The sequence below is a fragment of the Trachypithecus francoisi genome, unplaced genomic scaffold (genome assembly GCF_009764315.1).
Source record: "Trachypithecus francoisi isolate TF-2019V2 unplaced genomic scaffold, Tfra_2.0 Lachesis_group11, whole genome shotgun sequence".
NCBI classification, from domain to species: Eukaryota; Metazoa; Chordata; class Mammalia; order Primates; family Cercopithecidae; genus Trachypithecus; species Trachypithecus francoisi.
The window spans coordinates 124,435,904-124,451,132 of record NW_022681456.1 but is presented as its reverse complement, the minus strand read 5'-3'; the positions used below and the strand labels follow the sequence as shown (position 1 = coordinate 124,451,132).

At 38.5% G+C, this 15,229-nt stretch overlaps 1 protein-coding gene across 7 annotated transcripts in view; it reads right to left on the bottom strand.

Annotated features, from left to right (window-relative positions):
- Positions 1–732: 732 nt before the first annotated feature.
- Positions 733–15,229, bottom strand: part of CD163 (CD163 molecule) — a 35,566-nt gene continuing 21,069 nt past the window's right edge. For 2 of the 7 annotated variants that reach the window (XM_033222942.1, XM_033222946.1), the window contains 6 exons: positions 14,096–14,404; positions 13,692–13,730; positions 13,373–13,489; positions 11,884–11,979; positions 10,571–10,707; positions 733–1,313 (listed from right to left, as the gene is read on the bottom strand). In XM_033222942.1, the coding sequence (XP_033078833.1) occupies positions 10,580–10,707; positions 11,884–11,979; positions 13,373–13,489; positions 13,692–13,730; positions 14,096–14,404 (689 nt within the window). In that variant the 3' untranslated portion in view covers positions 733–1,313; positions 10,571–10,579. Of the gene's footprint in view, positions 1,314–10,570; positions 10,708–11,883; positions 11,980–13,346; positions 13,490–13,691; positions 13,731–14,095; positions 14,405–15,229 lie in introns of those variants that run through there. The other 5 variants (XR_004440067.1, XM_033222943.1, XM_033222944.1 and 2 more) reach the window with 5 other exon arrangements.

The following is a 15,229-nucleotide window of genomic DNA, read 5'->3' as shown; positions in this document are numbered from 1 at the left end:
ATGTGAAAAAGTTGAACTTATAGAAATAGAGAGTAGAGTGGTGGTTACCAGTAGCTGGGGGAAGGTGTCGGGAGGATGTTTGGTCAAAGGGTACAAAATTTCAGTTGGGTAGGAGGAGAAAGTTCAAGAGATCTATTGCACAACTGTAGTCACAACTGGTGACTACAGTTCATATCCCGGTATTATATTCTCGAAAATCACTCAGAGGAGTAGGTTTTAAGTGCTCTCCACCAGAAAAAAATAAGTATGTTAAGTAATGCATATGTCAATTAGCTTGATCTAGTCATTCCACAATGTATACATATTTCAAAATATCATATTGAACATGATAAATATGTAAATTTTTGTCACTTAAAAAATAACACGAAGGATATATGCTTGAGGTGATGAATACCTCATTTACCCTGATGTGACAATTACACATTGTGTGCCTTAATCAAAATATCTCATATATCCCATAAATATATACACTTACAGTGGACCCACTTAAATTTAAAAAAATTAATTGCATAGAAAACTACGATAGTTAGCAAGTTAGTGGACCCTAAGTTTAGTGTTGTACTACTTTAAATGCCAACTTTTATGTGAATATGTATCATAAGTAACTTTTAGTAATATACAAACTTACTTTATGACCATTATATTTATACAGAAAAGACATAGCTTATGTATTTATTTCAGCTTTAGTTATAATGTCCTGAGGAATGAGAAACTAAACCACTGAGTCTTTGTGCCCTTACCAGGTGTGGCTATGCATTTCATTCCAGTGAACAGAATTACAGTAACAAAAAGCAGTTAAAGAACTGTTGTGAGTCATGCCTTATAAAATTAACCATATATTATTTACAGACCCTTCAATACCGTTAACTTTCCCTTTCTTAGAAAAACTAAAGTAAAAATAAACTTATTTTTATTTGGTAATAGAAAAATTATTCAAACCAAATAAGAAAAAATATATATAGTACTCTATATGAAAATTGAAACCCTGTCAAATAAAACACATTATAATACGCCTAGGAAACGCTACAAAAAATTAGGAAGCTCATTTAGAAATTAATAGAATTAAGGACAAGTAATTAAAGCAAACTCAAATCAGTAATATTCTTATTTATTTACTTATTTAATTCCCTTGAAAGTCTCATATACACTATTAAGTAGTCACATTCACAAACTTAATTTTTATAAAGTCAGCAGCAGTCTTAGGAATACTAGGAGAAGAAGAACTCCATAAAAATGCAACTGAAATAGTCAGTGAGGGAGGTGAATTTCTGCTCCATTCAATAGTCCAGGTCTTCATCAAGGTATCTTCAAGGCTGAACCAAAACCATAAATAGAAAATTGTCATTTTCCTCTTCATATGCATATAAGAATTCATTACATTATAACACAGAGACAAACTGACTTGTGTTAAAAATTATACTACTTTCCTGAGCAGAAATTTTAAATGCTATTTTTTTTTGAACTTCAGTGTGTGTAAGAATTACTTTTATTCCATGGAAATACAGTAAAATGAAGAAATGCCATTTTTAGAAGCTGGCAAGATGGTTGAATAGGAACAGCTCCAGTCTGCAGCTCCCAGTGAGAACAACGCAGAAGTCGGGTGGTTTCTGCCTTTCCAACTGAGTGGCGCCTAGAACCCCAGGGAGACAGAACCGTTCGCTCCCCTGGAAAGGGGGCTGAAGCAAGGGAGCCAAGTGGTCTCACTCAGCCGGTCCCACTCCCACAGAGCACAGCAAGCCATGAACCACTGGCTTGAAATTCTCGATGCTAGCACTGCAGTCTGAAGTAGACCTCCGACAATCAAGCTTGGTCAGGGGAGGGACATCTGCCATTACTGAGACTTGAGTAGGCAGTTTTTCACTGACAGTGCTAAGGAGGCCAAAGAGGCCGTGGCCAGAATGCCTCTCTAGATTCCTCCTCTCTGGGCAGGGCATCTCTAAAAGAAAGGCAGCAGTCCCAGTCAGGGGCTTATAGATAAAACTCCCATCTCCCTGGGACAGAGCACCTGGGGGAAGGGGCGACTGTGGGTGCAGCTTCAGCGGACTTAAACATTCCTGTCTTCTGGCTCTGAAGAGAGCAGCAAATCCTGACAAGGAGAATTCTCCCAGCACAGCACATGAGCTCTGCTAAGGGACAGACTGCCTCCTCAAGTGGGTCCCTGACCCCCATGCCTCCTGACTGGGAGAGACCTCTGAGCAGGGGTCAACAGACACCTCATACAGGAGAGCTCTGGCTGGCATGAGGCCAGTACCCCTCTGGGACAAAACTTCCAAAGGAAGGAGAAAGCAGCAATCTTTGCTATTCTGCAGCCTTCACTGGTAATATTCAGGCAAACAGGGTCTGGAGTGGACTTCCAGCAAACTGCAGTAGAACTACAGAAGAGGGGCCTGACTCTGTTATAAGAAAAATTAACAAACAGAAATCAGTAACATCAACATCAACCAAAAGGACCCCCACACAAAAACCCCAACAAAGGTCATCAGCCTCAAGTATCAAAGGTAGATAAATCAATGAAGAAGGAAAAACCAGTGCATAAATGCTGAAAATTCCAAAAACCAGAATGGCTCTTCTCCTTTAAATGATAACAACTCCTCTCCAGCAAGGGCACAAAACTGGACAGATAATGAGTTTGACGAACTGACAGAAGTAGGCTTCAGAAGGTGGATACTAACAGACTTGTCTGAGCTAAAGGAGCATGTTCTAACCCAATGCAAGGAAGCTAAGAACCCTGAAAAAAGGTTACAGGAACTGCTAACTAGAATAACCAGTTTAGAGAACATAAATGACCTGATGGAGGTGAAAAACACAGCATGAGAACTTCATGAAGCATACAGAAGTATCAATAGCCAGATCAATCAAGCGGAAGAAATTAACAGTAATTGAAGATCAACTTACTGAAAAAAGGAATGAAGACAAGATTGGAGGAAAAAAGAATGAAAAGGAACAAACAAGGCCTCCAAGAAATATGGGACTATGTGAAAAGACCAAATCTATGATTGATTGGTGCACCTGAAAGTGATGGGGAGAATGGAACCAAGTTGGAAAACACTCTTCAGGATATTATCCAGGAGAACTTCCCCAACCTAGCAAGACAGGCCAACATTCAAATTCAGGAAATACAGGGAACACCACTAAAATACTCCTTGAGAGGAGCAACCCCAAGACACATAATCTTCAGTTTCGCCAAGGTTGAAATGAATGAAAAAATATTAAGGACACCAGAGAGAAAGGTCAGGTTACCCACAAAGGGCAGCCCATCAGACTAACAGTGGATCTTTCTCCAGACACCACACAAGCCAGAAGAGAGTGGGGGCCAATATTTAATATTCATAAAGGAAATAATTTTACCCAGAATTTCATATTCAGCCAAGCTAAGCTTCATGAGTGAAGGATAAATAAGATCCTTTACAGAAAAGCAAATGCTGAGGGATTTTGTCACCACTAGGCCTGCCTTACAAGAGCTCCTGAAGGAAGTACTAAATATGGAAAGGAAAAACCAGTACCAGCCATTGTAAAAACACACCAAAATATAAAGACCAATGACACTATGAAGAAACCGCATCAATTAATGTGCAAAATAACCAGTTAGCATCATGATGACAGGATCAAATTCACACATAACAATATTAACCTTAAATGTAAGTGGGTGAAATGCCCCCGATTAAAACACACAGACTGACAAATTGGATAAAGAGTCAAGATCCATTGGTTTGCTGTATTCAGGAGACCCATCTCATGTGCAAGACACACATAGGCTCAAAATAAAGGGATGGAGGAAAACATAACAAGCAAATGGAAAGCAACAAAAAAGAAAAAAAGACAAAAGGGCTGCAATTCTAGTCTGTGATAAAACTGACTTTAAGCCAATAAAGATAAAAAAAGACACAGAAGGGCATTACATAATAGTAAAGGAATCAATGCAACAAGAAGAGCGAACTATATTAAATATATATGCACCCAATACAGGAGCACCCAGGTTCATAAAACAAGTTCTTAGAGACCTATAAATAGACCTAGACTCCCATACAATAGTAGTGGGAGACTTTAACACCCCATTGTCTAATATTAGACAGATCAATGAGACAGAAAATTAACAAGGATATTCAGAACTTGAACACAGCTCTGGACCAAATGGACCTAATAGACATTGACAGAACTCTCCACTCCAAATCAACAGAATATACATTCTTCTCAGCACCATATAGCACTTGTTCTAAAATTGACCTCATAATTGGAAATAAAACACTCCTCAGCAAGTACAAAAGAATGTAAATCATAACAAAGAGTCTCACAAACCACAGTACAATCAAAGTAGAACTCAAGATTAAGAAACTCACTCAAAACCTTACAACTACATGGCAACTGAACAACCTGCTCCTGAATGACTACTGAATAAGTAATGAAATTACAGCAGAAATAATGAAGTTCTTTGAAACCAATGAGAATAAAGACACAACATACAAAAATCTCTGGGACACAGCTAAAGCAGTGTTAAGAGGGAAATGTATAGCACTAAATGCCCACATCCAAAAGTGGGAAATATCTAGAATCAACACCCTAACATCACAACTAAAAGAACTAGAGAAGTAAGAGCAAACAAATTCAAAAGCTAGCAGAAGACAAGAAATAACTAAGATCAGAACAAAACTGAAGGATAGAGATATGAAAAACTCCTCAAAAATCAATCAATCCAGGAACTGGTTTTTTGAAAAGATCAACAGAATAGACAGATCACTAGCCAGACTAATAAAGAAGAAAAGAGAGAAGAATCAAATAAATATAATAAAAAATGATAAAGGAGATATCACCGCTGATCCCACAGAAATGCAAACACCTCTAAACAAATAAACTAGAAAATCTAAAAGAAATGGATACATTCCTGGACACATACACCCTCCCAAGACTAAATGAGGAAGAAGTCGAATCTGAATAGACCAATAACAAGTCATGAAATTGAGGCAGTTATTAATAGCTTACCAACCAAAAAAAAAAAAAAAAAATGACCAGATGAATTCAAAGCCGAATTCTACCAGAGGTACAAAGATGAGCTAAGAACTAATACCATTCCTTCTGAAACTATCCCAAATAATAGAAAAAGAGAGACTTCTCCCTAACTCATTTTATGAGGCCAACATCATCCTAATACCAAAACCTGGCAGAGACACAACATAGAAAAGAAAATACCAGGCCAATATCCCTGATGAACATTGATGCAAAAATCCTCAATCAAATGCTGGCAAACCAAATCCAGCAGTACATTAAAAATCAATAAATGTAATCCATCATATAAACAGAACCAATCACAAAAACTAAATGATTATCTCAATAGATACAGAAAAGGCCTTCAATAAAATTCAACGTGCTTCATGCTAAAAACTCTCAATACACTGGATATTGATGAAACATATCTCAAAATAATAAGCTATTTATGACAAACCCATAGCCAATATCATACTGAATGGGCAAAACCTAGAAGCTTTCCTTTTGAAAGCCAGCACAAGACAAGGATGTCTTCTCTCACCACTCCTATTCAACAGAGTATTGGAAGTTCTGGCCAGGGCAATCAGGCAAGAGAAAGAAATAAAGCATATTGAAACAGGAAGAAGAACTCAAATGATCTCTTGTTGCAGACGACACAAGTGTATATTCAGAAAACCGCATCATCTCAGCCGAAAAACTCCTTAAGCAGATAAGCAACTTCAGCAAAGTCTCAGGATACAAAATCAATGTGCAAAAATCACAAGCATTCCTATACACCAATAATAGACCAGCAGAGAGCCAAATCATTAGTGAACTCCCATTCACAATTCCTACAAAGAGAATAAAATACCTAGGAATACAACTTACAAGGGATGTGAAGGACCTCTTCAAGGAGAACTACAAACCAGAGCTCAAGGAAAGAAAAGAGGACACAAACAAATGGAAAAACATTCCATGCTCATAGATAGGAAGAATCAATATTGTGAAAATGGCCATACTGCCCAAAGTTATTTATAGATTCAATGCTATTCCCATCAAGCTACCATCGACTTTCTTTACAGAATTGGAAAAAACTACTTTAAATTTGATATGGAACCAAAATAGAGCCTGTATAGCCAAGACAATCCTAAGCAAAAAGAACAAAGTTGGAAGCATCAAGCTATCTGACTTCAAACTATACTACAAGGCTACAGTTAATCAGAACAGCATAGTACTGGTACCAAAACGGATATATAAACCAATGGAAAAGAACAGAGGCCTCAGAAGTAACACCACACCTCTACAACCATCTGATCTTCAATAAACCTGCCAAAAACAAGCAATGGGGAAAGGATTCCCTATTTAATAAATGGTGCTGAGAAAATTGGCTAACCATATGCAGAAAACAGAAATTGGACCACTTCCTTACACTTTATACAAAAATTAACTCAAGATGGATTAAAGACTTAAACATAAGACCTAAAACCACAAAAACCCTAGAAGAAAACCTAGGCAGTAACATTCAGTACATAGGCATGGGCAAAGACTTCATAACTAAAACACCAAAAGCAATTGCAACAAAAGCCAAGAATTGACAAATGGGATCTAATTAAACTAAGGAGCTTCTACACAGCAAAAGAAACTATCATTTAGGGTGAACAGGCAACCTACAGAATGGGAGAAAACTTTTGCAATCTATGCATCTGACAAAGAGCTAATATCCAGAATCTACAAGGAACTGTAACAAATCTACAAGAAAAACACAAACAACCCCATCAAAAAGTAGGCAAAGGATATGAACAGACACTTCTCAAAAGAAGACATTTATGTGGCCAATGAACATGACGAAAAGCTCATCATCACTGGTCATTAGAGAAATGCAAACCAAAACCACAATGAGATACCATTTCATGCCAGTTAGAATGGTGATCATTAAAAAGTCAGGAAACAACAGATGCTGGAGAGGATGTGGAGAAATAGAAATGCTTTTACAGTGTTGGTGGCAGTGTAAATTAGTTCAACTATTGTGGAAGACAATGTAGCAATTCCTCAAGGATCTAGAACCAGAAATACCATTTGACCCAGCAATCCCATTACTGGGTATACACCCGAAGGATTATAAATCATTCTACTATAAAGACACAAGCACACGTATGTTTATTGCAGCACTATTTGCAATAGCAAAGACATGGAACCAACTTAAATGCCCATCAATGATAGACTGGATAAAGAAAACGTGGTACATATACACCATGGAATACTATGCAGCCATAAAAAAAGAATGAGTTCATGTCTTTTGCAGGGATATGGATGAAGCTGGAAACCATCATTCTCAGCAAACTAACACAGGAACAGAAAACCAAAACAGCATGTTCTCACTCATAAGTTGGAGTTGAACAATGAGAACACGTGGACACAGGGAGGGGAACATCACACACCAGGGCCTGCCGGGGGGTAGGGGGCAAAGGGAGGGAGAGCATTAAGACAAATTTAAGCCCCTAATGCATGCAGGGCTTAAAACCTAGATGGCGGGTTGATAGGTGCAACAAACCACCATGACACATGTATACCTGTGTAACAAACCTGCATGTTCAACACATGTATCCCAGAACTTAAAGATTAAAAAAAAAAAAAAGAATTGCCTTTTTTTAAAAGCACCCTCATGTGATTCTGAAGCAGTTATTCAGTGGTGATTACCCTTTAAGGGAAAAGTAGTTCAGTTATTATTTATCACATCAGAAAACATTCATATGCTTCAGATTATAAATCAAATATTATTCATGGTTCTCAGTTTACAACACTAGAATTTTTAGCTTCTTTATGCACATACAAATGCATAATTTTATAGATGTAAACATTGTATTTCATTATAGCCAATACATAAATGGAATCATATTATTATATTTTATACATGATTTTTTCTTTTTTAGTTGTCTAAACCATAATATTTCCAGCCACTACTCCGTCAACTGGCATTCACTTTGTTTCTAGTTTTTTGCCACTTTCAACGACATTGCAAAAAGGAATCTTTGTGTATTTCTCATTACATACTAGTGACTTTATTGGTATGGAAGAAATTCTCAGGGATAGAATTGTTGGGTCAAAGGCTCTGTGAATCTTTGAAAATAATTTTTAATAGAAGTTGCCAGATTGCTTTCTCCAAAGGCTACCTACCATATCTCACACTTCCAAGAGCAGTGTTTGAAATGGCCTTTTTCTCTGTATTCCAGCCAGTAATAAATATTGATGGTATTTCAAATTTTTGTTAGTCTGATTTGTACAAAGTGATACCTCATTGTTAATTATAATTTCAGTCCTCCAGACATTTAAAAATGTCCGTCATGGCCGGGCGCGGTGGCTCACGCCTGTAATCCCAGCACTTTGGGAGGCCGAGGTGGGCAGATCATGAGGTCAGGAGATCGAGACCATCCTGGCCAACACGGTGAAACCCTGTCTCTACTAAAAATACAAAAAATTAGCCAGGCGTGGTGGCGGGCGCCTGTAGTCCCAGCTACTGGGAGGCTGAGGCAGGAGAATGGCATGAACCCGGAAGGCAGAGCTTGCAGTGAGCCGAGATGGCGCCACTGCACTCCAGCCTGGGCGACAAAGTGAGACTCCGTCTCAAAAAAAAAAAGTCCATCATTTGAAATTCATTTTGTCTGAATTGTCTTTTCATAGCTTTGCCCAATTATCTATTGGACGTTACACATACACATACATACACACAATTTACATTCACATATAGTAACCCTTTTGCGCTCTGTACAGTTTATAAGAACTCCATGTATCTATGTGTGTATATATATAGTATGTAAAATCAGCTGTGCATTTTATAGATATTCACAATTTACATTTCGTTTGCTTTAAGAATTCCAACTCTTATCCTTTGTCTCAATCTATATTTGGTATATATAATATATAATATTTCTATAAAATAACTTTTTCTACATTTCATTTCTAGATATAGTCTTCCCCAAATTATTTTAGAAACAGAAAATGTATCTAGTAACTCATTTCACAAACTTTTTCTCTTGATGTGTAGCTTGTAATGTAACATCTTATTCACATTTGAAATTTTTTTTATGCTTTTCTCATGAAAGCAAGTTGTGAAAATGCAATTCTAATCATCTTCTCTCATCTGAAACTTTCAAAGCTCATCATCACCTCTTCAACAGACCCCCAAATGAAAGATGAACATTAAGTATAGCAGGTAAGACCATTCATTACAGGGCTCTATGCAGCCTTTTCAGCTTAGATTCTAACCACCTCGCTTCTCTCTATATGGCCTCTTCATATTACCACCTATAGACTATGACATCTTTTATTAAACAATCATGTCTTTGCCAATAGTATCTTTTATCTCTGTATCTTCAGTGCTCGAGGTACTACTTGTTACCATAAATATGTTCAATATATGTTTTTGAATAAGAAACTTCTAATAGTTCCGTAAAGGCATGGTTCTTTTTTCTGCCTCTAGTTTGCACATATTGTGAACTTTCTTTGGAACTGTCTGTTTTTCAGTCATTTTTAAAGTTTACCTTCAATATCACATCACCTTACAACAACCCCAAAGTTTCTTAGGCAAACTTTCTGTATTCTTGTAGTGTCTTGTACAGTCTTTACCATAGCATGTATTATACAATGCAGATGTATAATATGTCTTATCTTTTTCCTGAAATGATACGTGTAATGTCTTCAAAAGATTAATTTGGCCGGGCGCGGTGGCTCAAGCCTGTAATCCCAGCACTTTGGGAGGCCGAGACGGGCGGATCACGAGGTCAGGAGATCGAGACCATCCTGGCTAACAGGGTGAAACCCCGTCTCTACTAAAAAAATACAAAAAACTAGCCGGGCGAGGTGGCGGGCGCCTGTAGTCCCAGCTACTCGGGAGACTGAGGCAGGAGAATGGCGTAAACCGGGAGGTAGAGCTTGCAGTGAGCCGAGATCCGGCCACTGCACTCTAGCCTGGGCGGCAGAGCGAGACTCCGTCTCAAAAAAAAAAAAAAAAAAAAAAAAAAATTAATTTATATTTGTTTACTCAGTTTCTCCTTAGCTCCATGGATGTGTTGTTATTATTTCTTACTATTATGTATGTGTATAATTAAGAGATGAATCAGTCATATTTATAAGCTTTTACATATTCTCAATATAGATATATATATACACAAACATATCCACATAAGCATATAAAATATGTATATTACATTCTTTCTTTCTTTTTTTTTTTTTTTTTTTTTGAGACGGAGTCTGGCTCTGTCGCCCAGGCTGGAGTGCGGTGGCCGGATCTCAGCTCACTGCAAGCTCCGCCTCCCGGGTTCATGCCATTCTCCTGCCTCAGCCTCCCGAGTAGCTGGGACTACAGGCGCCCGCCTCGTCGCCCAGCTAGTTTTTTGTATTTTTTAGTACAGACGGGGTTTCACCGTATTAGCCAGGGTGGTCTCGATCTCCTGACCTTGTGATCCGCCCGTCTCGGCCTCCCAAAGTGCTGGGATTACAGGCTTGAGCCACCGCGCCCGGCCTACATTCTTTCTTTCTAATGCCAGAAGAGTTCTCAGTCCTCAAAAGGAATGTAGCTGTTTTGAACAATGACTAATAAATTCTCATCACTCACCTCACTGGGTTATAAATTCCCATTTTCCTTTTCAGTGTGCCTCAGAATGGCCTGCTTTTCCGTTCCAGAAATAGGAAGAAATTTAGACACAGAAATTAGTTCAGCAGCATTGAAATCAGCTGACTCATTGGAATTTTCTGAAAGGAAGAAAATAATTACTGGGAAATAAACTAGACCTCTCCTGACGTAACTGTGAGGCTCTCTGAGCAATTGAAAACACTACCCATAACTAGGAAGGCAAGCATGGGTGATTCACGGGGCAGAGAAAGTCTTTTCTATTCCTTAAATATGTTTCCTGACACAGTACATGTTTCTTATACCTTAAATATATTCCCTGACACAGTGGCAGATGCGTAATTCTTTGGATTGAAGAAGTGAGGCAGGCCCCTCTCAGAAGGTCAGGGACCCTTCATGGATAAAGACAATGGTTTTTGGGATATTTCTTCCAACCCAGTAAAGTTATCCTGCCCCAGAGGCACAATTAGTGCACTGGTGCTAAACAGAAGTTCAAGGACACAACGGCATGATGTGATGAGAAATAAGGCTAGTCCTGTGGATTTTGATGGCTTCTCATGCAATAAAGATAGGAAAAGTTTAAGGTTTTCGACTTTCAGGGAAAAATATGATAAATATCAAGGTAGAGAAAAAAAGTGACAGGAAATGGAAATGGAATGGAAGAAACTGAGAAAGACATACGTAGGTCAGAAGATACAAAGTAGCAGCTATGTAGGATGAACGAGTCTAGAGGTCTAATTTACAACAATAGGATTACAGGTAATAAAATTGTACCGTATATAGGATTCATGTTAAGTGAGTAGGTTTTAGCTGCTCTTGCCACAAGAACAACACAAAAAAGGGTTACTATGTCAGATGATGGATGTGTTAATTTGCTTTGCTTTAGTAAGCTTTTTACTATCTATATATATCCCATAAAATCATGTTGTATGCCTTAAATATACACAACAAAATTTATTTAAAGAAAAAAGTTAAACTGTGAACACTTATGACAGTCTTTCATAAGATTAATTTCTGTTATAATAAAATGAGGTCCAAGTCATAATATTCCGCTGCATGGTTCTTTTCCTACCTCTATCAGGAATAATCACAGATCTCTTAAGCTAAAGGCCTCCCTATGATTGCAATTTTGATGTTCTCCAGGAATAATTTTCAGTCATTCTTGTCCATTATATGCATCTAAGCTTCCTATTACATTTTTAGAATTTTTTAGCTGTTTATCAAAGTAAAATGTCTGCCTCAATTGCAGCCCCTGATTTGAACCCCTGGGCAATAGACCCGCCAAGAACCCCACAGACCTGAGGAATTCATTAGGTCCAGATCATCTGCATTCAGGCAAGAATTCATCTCCCGGTATTGAATTTGGTGGACTAAGTTCTCTCCTCTTGAGGAAACTGAAAACAGAGATCCTAGGTTAGGGATCAGCTATCATAATAAAACTTCCCTTCCTGTATGTGTGCTTTTTCCCAGCGCTGCAAACATACCTCGTCCTTATCCATGCTATTGTTTCTATCCCATTCTACTTCCAAGCTCTTCCCTTATAACGCCCCACACTCAAAGGAAATAGGCATGAGGCTAAATCTTCCCCACTGCCATTGTATTAATGTAAAAACCCACTATTTTTACCCAAGGACCATAATTTGGGTAAGCAGTCTTCCATAACTCACTGGAGCTTTTCTTAAGTATCTTTAAGTCTTTCTTCTCCCCTCCATTCTTACTATAGTTATAGTACTTTTCATTTTTCACCTCAAGTGTTACAAAATGCCATTCCTGTCAGTCATGTGGTCCTCCTTTAATCTTCATAGATCCTGTTGCCAAAAGATCTTCCTAAAAGATATCTTGACCATTTCACTCCCCTACATAATACTCTTTAATGACTACGAATCTCATGTGAAACATAGGAACTTCATAATTTGTGCCTTTTCTCTTCTTCTGACTTAGCAGCCTCTCTCCTTGAACTCAACTTTTTCTCCCCCTGCCCCTCAGAAAAAAACATGAAATGCTTCATCCTTTAGGCTTCTCTACACTTGTATATACTCTTCTCTAGAATGTTTCTCACCCAATTCTCTGAGCCCCTATGTTTGAAATATGTCCCCCAAGCCTCTTTGAAGCCTCCAGTAATCCCCTTCCCCTTTCAGTTAATTACGCCCTTCTCTATGCCACTTTTGTTCCTTTTTCCTATCAATGTACAATGGCTACATTGTAGTATATTTGTTTACATATATATCTCTTCCACTGGACTTGAAGTTCCACCAAGATTTATTGTCCATGTCTGTATCTTCAGAGCCTAATACATTGCTCAACAGAACAGTAAAATTTGTAATAAGGAGACTGATTATAGTAAGAGAAAATAAATGTTTAAGTAAAAAAGTCATCCTAAATAATGTCTATCATACTCATTCCGAACTTTCAATTCTATAATGCTGCAATTAAGCATGTAGATAGAACACAGGAATCATCAATGCAACCTAAAGCCCCTTTTCTCCTCTGAAATCTTATTCCCTCTATTTTAAAAAAGAAAAAAATATGTAGAAATTGGAGCTCTCTCTGTTGCCCAGGCTGGTCTTGAACTCCTGAACTCAAGCGATCCTCCTGCCTCAGCCTCCTAAAGTGCAGGGATTACAGGTGTGAGCCACCGTCCTGGCCCTTCCCTCTATTTTGAGAAACTGCTTAAATCTCTTTTAGATTCCGTCTATCTGGCCATTAGACTTGAGTCTAATTTTTTTTTCTTCCCAACAACCCCCTTATTCTGCAGACATACTAGATAAACCCTAATTTGGCTCAAACCTGCAAGCCGCTGTCTCTGTCTTTGCTTTTGAGTCAAGAATAACGCGACGAAAATGGCCAAGAGAACAACTCCAAGGATTCCGACTGCAATAAGGGATGACTGACGGGATGCGTGACCTAAGTAAAAGTAAGTATCAAGAGATATGATCATGTCTTATCGAAAAGACCAAGGTCCCTAGTTACTGACTCTCTCTTAGGTCAAATACAGGATCCCTGAGGTAAATATCAAATCCTCAGAACTTCTACCTAAAATTTCTAAACAAGAAAAATTCTATGTATGCAGATAATTGGTCTTATCGTCATAAACTCCATGATATACCTGTTGTGGCTTTTTGTGGGGTTTTGTGTGCTGAAATATCTGTGGGAGAAAAGAGAGAGAGAGGCTTAATTCTTTGTGTGATATATAGAACAAACATTTTGATTTCCTTGTCTGATCCCTTAGTACCTCTCAACCAAGTAAATGACTCTTTCCCACCTAAAACTAGAGTCCTCTATTCTTTCTTTCTCTGCACAGGGGATATAGGTTGTATGTGTCTCCTTGGTGAAGGCCAGCGTACAACAACTGTTTTCATCATTCTTTCAGTAGAGACATTATGATTCTCTAACGACAATCCCCACCAGATCCCTGTGTTGATAAGTCCGGTTTTTACACAACACATGTCACTGCCCAACCCCTCTTTGCTGCCAGAGATTCCAAGCTCAATCCAGGCTTCTGGCACTCACCTGTGCAATTCACTGCAGCGTCTTCCTTGTGTCCACACTCACTGTGGCCCCAGCGTCTGGCAGGACAATCCCACAAGGAAGACTCATTCCCTTTGCACTTCACTTCATTGAGCCATATGGGTCCAGTCCCCTGACCAAACTCTGCTTCTTTGAATGCTTTCAAAGCTGGACCACAGCCAAGTTGTTGACATACCACCTGAGCATCGTTCAAGTCCCAGGAGTCATCACACACTGTCCCCCAGGAACCTCCATGCCAGATCTCCACACGTCCAGAACAGGAAGTGGGTCCTTCTTGTAGTCTTATCTTGTCTGAAAAATCAGAGACATGTAGTGTATTTCTAAGACTTCTAAAAGTTTCCAAGAGTTCATAGGTGAAAAGAGAGATTTGAAACTTAAAAAAAAAAAACTATTTAAAATTTTACTGAATGTGCGTTTTAAAATTTACATTTTTACAAAATTTATCCTTTATAAGAGGACTTGTCATTACAGCCAACTAGGTATATTTCATCCTGCACATAATATACATAATGTGACCCAGCAAATGTTAAATGATTAAAGTTAACATTATAAATATGTGATGTCAAGTTCTTTCAAATAGGCAAGATCTTGGGAAATGGGCAGGTTGACAGAAATCTCACAGTTTAAGAAGATGTAGAGGCCGGGCACAGTCGTTCATGCCTGTAATCCCAGCACTTTGGGAGGCCAAGGCAGGCAGATCACCTGAGGTCAGAAGTTCGAGACCAGCCTGACCAACTTGGGGAAACCCGGCTCAACTAAAAATACAAAATTAGCTGGGCATGGAGGCTCATGCCTGTAATCCCAGCCAGCTACTCGGGAGGCTGAGGCAGGAGAATTGCTTGAACCTGGAAGGCAGAGGTTGCAGTGAGCCAAGATCGCACCATTGCACTCCAGCCTGGGGAACAAGAGCCAAACTCAGTCTCAAAAAAAAAAAAAAACAACCTGTAGAATGTGGAAATACCTCAGAATTGATCTTTCTGATTTCCGACTGCTTTTCTCCTTATATTAGTGTAACAAGATAATATTTGAAAGAAAAATGGGAAGGTAAGGTAAATCATTCAACAGTCAAATATTAAATCACATATTCTCTCCTCCTCAGAGAAAGCAACTGAATAA